The sequence below is a fragment of the Sebastes umbrosus genome, chromosome 2 (assembly GCF_015220745.1).
Source record: "Sebastes umbrosus isolate fSebUmb1 chromosome 2, fSebUmb1.pri, whole genome shotgun sequence".
Lineage (NCBI taxonomy): Eukaryota > Metazoa > Chordata > Actinopteri > Perciformes > Sebastidae > Sebastes > Sebastes umbrosus.
This window is the reverse complement of record NC_051270.1, coordinates 39325619-39336225: the sequence shown is the minus strand read 5'-3', so window position 1 is coordinate 39336225 and position 10607 is coordinate 39325619. Positions and strand designations below refer to the sequence as shown.

General features: G+C 41.6%; 1 protein-coding gene across 1 annotated transcript in view; it reads right to left on the bottom strand.

Annotated features, from left to right (window-relative positions):
* Positions 1–3761: 3761 nt before the first annotated feature.
* Positions 3762–10607, bottom strand: part of LOC119500496 (cortexin domain-containing 1-like) — a 29686-nt gene continuing 22840 nt past the window's right edge. The window contains exon 2 of the mRNA XM_037790245.1: positions 3762–4399. Within this exon, the coding sequence (XP_037646173.1) occupies positions 4142–4324 (183 nt within the window). The 5' untranslated portion in view covers positions 4325–4399 and the 3' untranslated portion in view covers positions 3762–4141. The remainder of the gene's footprint in view (positions 4400–10607) is intronic.

Below are 10607 nucleotides of genomic sequence, written 5' to 3'. Positions count from 1 at the left end.
TAAAAAAGAACAAAAATGTATATTTCAGTTTTTAGCAGCCTTTAAAGGTGCAATGTGAAAAATCTGACCTGCTCCAAACATATAGTGGACAACATTTCACTCCTACTACTGGGTCCATACGATCAAAATTTACAGTCATTAAATAAAAACAACTACTAAATAACATCAGGGCAAGAATACGTAAAATCCAACCAACCCGCTTAAACTCTGAGAACCGGTCAAAATAACACAGCTATCTATAATCTTCACGTGTGGCGTCGGCCTATAGTTTATGTTAGCCATCTGTGTGTTTCCTGTGCCACTAACCAGGGCTGTACGGTCCATGTACGCTTTGATAGTTTCTTTATTCGATTAAATCTGCAGTAGGCATCAAGTTTTTGGCATCATTGGGCAAAAATTCCATAATACCCTTTCAGCATATTGTAATTTAAGTGTTCTGAGAGATAACTAGACTTCTGCACCTCCTCGTGGCTCTGTTTTCAGACTTTAAAAAACATAGCCCGTGACGGGAGACTTGACCAATCACAGGTCATTTCAGAGAAAGAGAGTTCCTATTGGCTGTGCTCCGGCCATGTGGGCGGTGCTTGGTATTCCCTCAAGAGATCTCGTCATGGCTGCCGGGTCACACACTTTCTCATTTTACAGCTAAACAGTACACTACAAGATGATTCTGAAAACATTTGAGGAGAGAAATAGTCATTACAGTAGCAGAATATTGATTCATATTTGATCTGCGCTGCCTAGTTTGAGGAGTTTGTGAGTGATTGACAGCTGCTCAGAGACGGCAGACTCCAGATCAGCTCTGACTGGTTGTTTTCCTCTGGTCTGTGAAATCTTGCAGATGCTGTTAGGAGCACTGGAGGACAACGAGGAACCAGATTTTTTTTCAGATTACCTGTTTCATGCACTACTGTCAGGATATAGTGACCATTTTATAAAAATAACTTTTTTTTTTATCATATTTGCTCCATTTCTACTCTCTGCTGCTAAATCCAAAGAGGCAGAAATGAAAAACCACTTGTGTTATCATTTTGTCCCCCCCCCCACCAAAATATTAGTCATTTTCTCAGATTTAATCTAATAAAAAACTATCAAAACATACATGGACTCTGTACCTTGGTCCTCTCATGTTGGACTGAGGGCAGACTGGACGCTATAGTGACTCACTATCGCCTCTCGGCCGGGCCGGGGCTAGCTGGTTAGCATGCTCATTTCAGTAGATATCTCTGTAACACAATACATAGACACTCAGCCCGAATGTAATGATTGGATGGGCTTTCTTTTAGGGACTTTTGGAGCCAGTGCTGCTTGCTACTTTCATTAAAAAACAGTTGACAACGCTAGGTTGGGTTTATCGGTTGGATCATTATTAAAATCTAGCGTGTTCTTGCTAGTTTCTCAACACTACCAACCCTAGCTTTAATGTTTTGAACTAAAATTCTGACCACACAATTTCCCATAAGCCCTAGACCATTGTGGGTTAAAGATCACCAGCTCGACAGAAGATCTTAAATCCTGGGAACATAATCCACATTTAAAAAAACAAAAAAACAGACGTAATTAGAAATTGCATTGAGTTACAGAGGCTAGTGGAACAGCAGCTAGCTCAGATGTGACATCTGATTATGGCTCTTGACTATTTTTAAAGGCTCAGTAGTAGCCTACTCCCCATGACAAGCAAAAAGATTTTGACCAGTAAAATCAATGGAGTGCCCCTTTAATCTTGTCATGTCTTATGGAACTCATCGAGTCCTAGTAGACAATTTAACCACCAAGTGATGTCGACAACATTGAATGTTTGATGTCTGTTTTGTGTAAATTACCCCAGAGGCTCCATGCTAACCGTTTAGCATAGCATACATTGTATGGAGCAAAAAAACAGTCTCCAATTTTACACTAACCCTAACCTGGTCAACCACAACAAAGCTTTTTGCTAATAGCTTACCCAGTATAATGTGTACATTAGGCTATATCAACACATTCTCATCCCAACTTGTCACATACCGCAGCTTTGTCACAACCCTTGGCATTACTTAATGTTTGGCATCAAAAACCACCATAGTTACAATTGGTGTCAATTTAGGAATAGGCAACAAAACCTCTTAAGTTTAGGAATGAAATACACGATTCGGCTCGAAATGGGACACGAACGAACAGCTGATTGTAATGTGAAAGTGAAACTTAACACACAGGATGTGAACAGAGGTCTCCTGGATGAAAGCCCTATGTTTATTGGACAGGCCAATCTCTGTCAAAGCTTGTGTGTGTATTCCCTTATAGGATGATTCATTGCAACTTGGGTATTATTTTCATAGTTTTGGCCACCATTTCTATTAGAAGTGGTTAGATATTGTCGTGGAATACCACGACATGACAAGAAACACAAGCAGTCAGGCGATCAGTAACCACTAAGGTCAGCGTGGTATAGGCCTACTGCAGGAGTGTCAGTCTGTAAACTGCTATGCATGTTTACACATCAGACAGTTTTATTATTCTTTACGGTACGTCGATGTGTTGCTCAGCAATGAACTTGATGAGTATGCTAATATCACTGAGCAGAATGATGACCAAAACTTAATGAACCAAGTTGTAATAAACCAGAATTGCTTTAAATGAGGCTAACAAAACACCAGCAACAATTTCAGACTACGGATGAGGACATTTTTTTAAAATCATTTTGCCATGATAGCGTGTCTCCATATGGACCACTGTGATCTTTTGTTCCATTTTCAATCGTGTGCAAGCCTGCTTATGTTGCCCGGAACTTAGTTTTGTGACTTCTCTTGATCTTCTGCTAGTTTGTCATTCCAGTCTGTATAGATGTAAAGGGAAAGAGCGGTCAGTCAAGGATGGCGTCCACTCGCCCATTACTGATTGAGTTCGGTAGTCCGACAGGAATGTACTGTAAGGCAGCTCCTGAAGAGATCTAGGTAGATACAAAAAGCCAAGTTTACAGTATGTGCTTTACTCTGTAGTTGTAATAGTCTTACTCCATCAGTGGCAAACAGAATCCGCAGCAGCTCTCCACTTTCTTTCTCCTCCCAGTCACTCCTTGTGTGGAAAAAAAGCAATCTTTATATTTCGTCCTCCCAATATACGACTTATTGGATGTGCAGGTTTCATGTTCATACCTGGTTTGTATGTATTTCTCTACTCTAAACCAAAATGTGGTGTATGGATTTTCTACCATTATCACAGCAGAAAGCCCTTTCAGTATATATAAACTTAAAAACTATTTCAGAAAGTCAGGAAATGGTTCTTCTAGGTTTGTGCCATAAAGTACCATTTTAGAATGTGTATTCAAATAAAAGAAGTTCTGTACCAGGAAAAAACAAGGGTTGCGTCCGAAATTCCATACTACCATGCTATTTAGTAGGCTAAAACAGTATGTGAGATACTTAAGTATGTCTGTAGTATGAAACTAATAGTATGCAAATTGCATACTATTTCCTGTGAAATATTACAGTATGCAACGCTGGACACTACAGCAGCATAAATATCCCACAATGCAATGCGGCAGTAACGACAACAGACACGTTACAGCTCTGTAACGTCAATAATGCTTCAATTTAACTGTAAGTATAAGTTTTCACTTTGCTAGGCGTAACATATCATTTAAATTAATTCAGACTTTGATTCTCACAAACCGTCCGTTACCATGGTTACACGTCTCCACACGGCAAGGAGGCTCTCAGGAAGTGACGGGGTTAGGGTTAGGGTTAAGAAGTGACGACGTAAACTACTACTCAGTGCGTCCGAAAAGATACATACCACTGTTTGTTCACTCAAAAGTATGTTGAACGATAGTACACGTATTGAGTATGTAGTGCATACTATGTGATTTTGGACAAAGCCATGTACTCTAACGGGCCTCTTCATCATTATACAGTAACTAGAATAACTAAAATGCTCTATATATGTAAGATGTATTTTCATTTACCAGTTTGTTTGTTTGCTTGCTTGTATTTCGGAGATGAAATCAGTGTGGAGTCATTAGGTTTCATACAGAAGCACTGCGTCACTACGGAACCCTTGAAGAACCCTCCTTTATCTGGGAGGACACTCTGTTAGTTTGTCATGTATGGTGGCCTGGAGGAGCACATATATATACACAATATGCATATATATGTTTGTATGTGCGTCAGTCGTCCAGGTGCTGTTCCTCCCATGTAGAGGTGGGGATTGCGCTGTAGGGGTCCATGATGACCTTGGCACAGCGGATGATCATGGCCACCAGCAGCAGGCAGAGGAAGGCGATGCAGGCCAGAGTCAAGCCCTGGTCCACGTCCACGAAGGCTGGCTCTGCAGTGCCCTCCACCTCCATGACTGCTGTTGTCTGCTGCTGCTGCTGTCCTCAGACACGACGCCCGCACACCCTGCTACCATTCTGAAGACTCGGCTGGAGATACACAGAGAGAGGAAGAGAAGACGGATATGTTAAGTTAAGTATAAGCACGGAGTGTTCTGTGGTTCAAAACTACACTGAATGTAACCAGCGGATCTGTTGTGTCCGTGCGTAATGTTGGCTTGACCACGCGCAACTTAACTCTCTATAGAGACTGCAGCGGTGCCCTGTGTTGTCTCTCTGTATACTTATCTCATGCGCACAAATTAATTAATGAGTGGAAACATGATAAATGTCTATGTAAGTATAATATTATTATTTTAATTGTAGTGACAACTGGGACAATTTGTTAGTGACTGTTGAAAATCGGGACATTTGATTGTTTTTACAGATATGTGTGGGGACTCGGGACACGTCAGCTTGAAACCGGGACTGTCCCGGATCACGCCGACTCGTCCTCCTTTACAGCCTCGTCGTGTATACTGGTGTTCATGCGACCGTGGTGTAGTTCCCTTATAGCCTAACGTCTAAGCTTTTACTTCTGGCGATTGCATTCCGCTTTAAAAATCATAAAGTGGTGTTGTTGTGAAGAGTTGTGAAGATTATCTGAACAAAACGTGTAAGTATCATAACATGTGTTTTTTCACAGAACTTGTTTTCTGCAATAATCCCAAAACCCAATGGAACAATCCAATGGCTTTTTGTCGAGGGAACCAGGCAATGCTAACTTCCTGGTCAGCCTACACAAATGCATCATCCCTGGAGCACTCTGTAGCCTAAGTACACCTTGTTGGTAAAATATACAGTATATATGCTCATTGTGTGTGTGTGTGTGTGTGTGTGTGTGTGTGTGTGTGTGTGTGTGCTTCATAACTAGTGACTAGCGTGCACTAGGTGCCATCATAGTAGTGTGCACAGGGGCCCGTCGTAACGCCGCTGGGGCCAACGAAGCCTGGACTCCAGGAGTGGCATACATCTGTCACCACTGTGACTCCGACAGTGTTCGAAATCACTCCCTCATCCACTCATTCAGCACTCCTTCTTTGATGGACTCTCAGTAGCAAGCAGTAAACGGAGATTTCAGACACAGCTGTAGATTTGCAAAATGGTACCCCCCCCGTAGCTGAATTTTCGTTACATCTAGGTTGCAGAGGACGCAACGTTCTTTACATTAATACTGAATTGAATCCATAAGGACCTATAAACACACCATCAACTTGGGTCCCCATGAGATTAGACCACCTGTGCATTTTATTAGTTCGTTGACATACTGTCCTTCAATTCTCTGCACCACTTGGGAAGACTTAGCAGCATCATTACAGCAGCAGAGAATTTCAAATTAACACACATTAGGGGTCACAAATCACGTTGCTTATTCGAATCGTATTGCTCAGTTCACTTCAAAGATTCAGTCAGTGACTATGTAGTCTGTTTCACTTTTTTTTCAGAAAGTACAATAGCAAGTGAACGCATCATCCTCCACACGGCTGCGGACTGCCTTTAGTTCAGCAGTACATTCAGTTCAGTACAGAACTAGCCTATATAAGCCCTGTATTAACAAGCCTGTCTCACGGCAGTGAGTGTGATGTGTGTTATGACCCAGCCAGGGGAAACCCTGGAGCTACATGAAAAATGAGACTCCCCTCTTCCCAGATCCCAAGAACCCCCAGCAACAAGGAATTTGCAGCCCTTTTAAAAGTTTATTTAAAGGTCCCATATCATGCTCATTTTCAGGTTCATACTTGAATTCGTGTTAAAAAAAAAGTTTATTTTCCTCATACTGTCTGCTTGAATATACCTATGCCTCTGTCTGAAACACTCCGTTTTAGCGCATTTCAACGGAATTGCAACAGAATCGCATTGCCTGGCAACAGCTTGGGTCCATGTTTACTTCCTGTCAGCTGATGTTATTCACATACACTGCAACCAGTAATATACTTTTGACACTTTTAGGATGTTTACGTTTAAAAAACCGTGTAATGGTCTAAATATTGTATATTTGTGACATCACAAATGGACAGAACGGCTTGTTTCAAATGCACAATTTCTGAATACGGGCTGTGTGTATATCTCTGTATATTGAGCGCTTCAATACTTTCACAGCATTTATAAAGCACCTGCCTTTATAATATAAAAGACATGAAAATCTTACTTTACTTTACTTTACAATATGGGACCTTTATAACTTAAGGGTAGGCTAACAACAGAACAATAAACAAAACGGAACTAAAGTTAAGCAACCTAAACTTACCTACTCAAATAAAAAAAACGAAAGACAAGTCACTAAAGAAAACTCCTGACCGAAAACAGGAGCAAAAAGAATTAAGCAAAAAGGCTCCCTACCCCCTACCGAACATGGGCTGTCAATTGACAGATTTGTTCCATTGCATGCATAACATCCTCGCTGGAAGTGGCGAGACAAGAGCCCGCAGGGGCCGAGGGAAGCCAGTCTTTTAAACAAGCTTGGAGAACTGGAACCAATCAGCTCCTGGGAACCACCTATGCACTCACACAGTCAATCATCCAGTCAGCGAAGCTCACCTGCAGCCCATCACACACAGGCACCACAGCAGAGAGAGAGAGAGAGACAGAGAGAGAGAGAATTAAAATATATAATATTTTCGAGAATCAATGCCGCAAATTGCAGTCTACTACATTTGCCCAGTGTGTCAAAGCATGGCAAAGCTATTTCCGGTAATTTCGTGACCAGGCTCACCTGGCCAGGCGCACACGCGGTGCACTTGGAGGGGTCAGAATGAATACATAATGGAGGCTCTGAGCTCATGCTCTAAGGCAGGGGCGGAGCCTGTGATTGTTGCAGGTAGCGGAGTCTAATGTGTGTGCCAGGACTTGTGATGATTTATGCTCTTAGGCAGGGGCAGAGCCTGTGATTGTTGCAGTAGCGGAGTCTGATACCTATGACTGTTTTGTTAGGGGAAAAGGTTATGATCTGTGATTATGGAGGACGGAACCTGCCAAAATCAAAAATGAATAACTAAATGAAAAAAAAAATACCATTAAATGTTCCAAAAATAATATTAAAATAAATGTAGCATTGATTAATTGATCAAATGTGACATAAATTGATATTTCTGTTTTAATTTACTTCTCTATTTTTAATTTACCTTTGTATTAATTCCCCTACGTCAATTTAATTTTCCCTTTTATTTATTTATTTATATCCATTAATTATCCATCCTATTCAGGGTCGGGCTGGAGCTGGGGGGCTGGAGCTGGAGCTGATCCCAGCTGACATTGGGTGAAGGCGGGGTACAACCTGGACAGGTCTCCAGACTATCACAGGGCTGACACATAGAGACAGAAACCATTCACACTTACGGGACATTTAGACGTCAACAATGAACCTAACCTGCAAGTCTTTGGACTGTGGCAGGAAACCGGAGAACCTGGAGAAAACCCACGCTAACACGGGGAGAACATGCAAACTCCACACAGAAGGACCCCAAGCCGGGTTTGAACGTGCGACCCTCTTGCTGTGAGCCCCACTGTCGCTATTCATTTCTGTATTTCTGTTTCTCTATACATTTCTTAATGCATTTCTACCTCATTATGCAAATAAGGGGGCTGTCATCCAATCCATCCATCCGGTAGCTAGATAAGGTACCCTTAAATAAATAAGGGGTGAAATGCAAAGGGAAAATCATGCAGAAATAAATTCATAAATAAATATATGAAAATTAAAAATGAATCAATAGATAAATAAATAAATAAATAAATACATTTACAATAAATAATAAATAAATGCAAAATAATTAAATCAATTTAAAAGTTCATAAAAAGAAAAAAATAATTCAATAAAAGGGAAAATGATATAGCATAGTGGATTGATAGGGGAAATTAATACAAAGGCAAATAAAAAAGAAGCCAATAAAAACAGAAACATCACTTTATGTCACATTTTATCAGTTAATTAATGCCGAAGTACGCAAGATTGGAGCAAATATGATTAAAAAAAGTGATCTTTACAAAACAGGTAACCTGAAAAAAAAAGGTAGCAGAAGGTATGTGCCACCTCTTGCACAAGGGAGGATGGGCTGCATGGCCAAAGATCATTGATCATAGGGGTGGGGGTGGGGGGGATGACTGTGGACATATCACTGAAGCAGCTGTCAGAACCCCTATACCTCAGTCACCAATCAGATACCTTCCATCACGCTATCAAGCTGCTTGTTTGGGATGTCAGACACTAATGCACTGCAATTCAAACACAAGGCTGAATCTCTCTCCACTTTTCCTGTAGCACCTTACGGTTTTCTCACTTGGTTGAACTTGTATACATATAATATTCCTTCATGTTGCGCTACTCCTGCTCACATGTGTTTAGCTGAACAGGTTTGTCTTCAGGAAACGGTTGATAGAGCAGCTGCCAACATTGTTGGTTCATAAAGATACTCCTGCCCCGCTGCTCTTTGCCAATATGCTGGCGCTACATTTGCAGACTTTGGAAGCTCTGTCTTTCAGCTTTAGAGAACACACATGAATTGTCCTTAAGACAATAGAGCCTTTACTAGTTTAATATTCAAAAGTTAACCTTCTACAATGAAAGTAGCTATAACATGATTGCATCATAGCCATCATATCAGGAGTGGTACCAGTGGTACCAGTGGTCCAGTAGGGTTTGCACAGTCACTGTACACCAAGCTTTGTGTCCAGAGATAGTTTCAGCACCTAACTCTCACTAAAACACAGACTGTCATTTTTACATTTCAGTTTGTGCACAAATTAAACAAACAAGATACAGCATGATTTAGAGGTGTTGGTAGGTGTATTGTTTTACTTTGGACATAGCTATCTGTTTCCTCCTGCTTCAGATCTTATGCTAAGCTAGGCTAACTACATCCTAACTCCAGCTCCGTACCTAACACACAGACATGAGATTGATATCCAACTTAATATCCCAAACAATCTAACTATTCGTTAAAGGAACAGTTTGTAACTTCTTACATGTATAAATCATTGTGGGTCGGTGTTCCATGCGCGCTCGTGTGTGGCTACGCTGTTCAGACTCAGACTCCAACACAAACTACACGGAAGCACCAAAACCTCTTGGTTGTAGTGAAGCCCGTCTGTTAAACAGTGTTGGCCGCGGTCGGAGGACGCGGGGAGACCGTAGCTTTGTCTCCAGGACCGGAGTCTCTGCTGTACTCTGCTCCTCTTGCTCCTCTGCCTGCCTTCACTCACACACCGCGCTCGTTCTCACTCGCTCAGCTTGCTCCACCTCTCACGGTCATGCGCGCACACTCCACACTGCAGAAGAGTTAGTTTAGCTCTGAGAATATCTAGTGAATGTACAGTGGACGTTTGTGCAGAAATAACTGCTGCAGCTCCTCCAGACCAACAGAGGTTTCCCGTGTCTTGTGAAGTGACGGGGCTCCGCAGAGAGAAACATTGTCGTCTCCGACCAAAACTCCGGTGTCTCCCCTGTTCCCTCCGGCCGCGGTCGGGAGGCTGAGGCAGGAAAGCCAACACTAGGATCAGCAGTGATTCATGGAGAGACCTTCGTCTGGTCAGCTAACATTACTGCCAAGCAGCTGAAATATAGAGTGATATTGTGCTTTTAGCTGACGTGTGTCTCCCTCACTGTTTTGAGCGATGCTTGTTCATGTCTATGTAGAGCGAGCACAAGCGCGAGCAACAGGATACTGACTTTCGTTGACTTAACGGCCACAGGTGTCGCTGTTTAACAAGCAATTTCTGATTCTTACAAACAGTCCCTTTAAAGGAAGGGCATTTTTTTAACAAAAAGATTATTGGCGACAAAGTTCTTCATACAGTAACTGCACTGAAACACTATACATCTTTCCGTAAATTCATCTTTCCTTCCTTCAATATTAAACTGATTCAGGACAGACAGAGTTACGTGTGGGCTTTAGAGATTACAATATAGTCTATTTAAAATAGAGGCTTTACAAACTGGTATACTGAATAAACAGGCTAAAGACTAGGATTGGATAGGATTAAAGGGATTCTTTATTAAATTAGAAAACCAGGTGCACTTCAAGTTAAAGCTTACAACCAACAGACCAAGGACAATGCCAAATTTTACTTCACAAAATAAGTAGAATTTGTCTCCGCGGACATGAAGAATGAAGAGAACAGTAGAGAGGCCCTCTCTCTCTCTCTGTGAGTAGCTGATCTAATGGCATAAAGCACCATTAATATTCAAAGTGCATGCAATTGTGGAAAAGCTGAGGAATTTAAGTCTTGTTGTTTCATGGTGATTTCTCCAGACCAGAGAGCT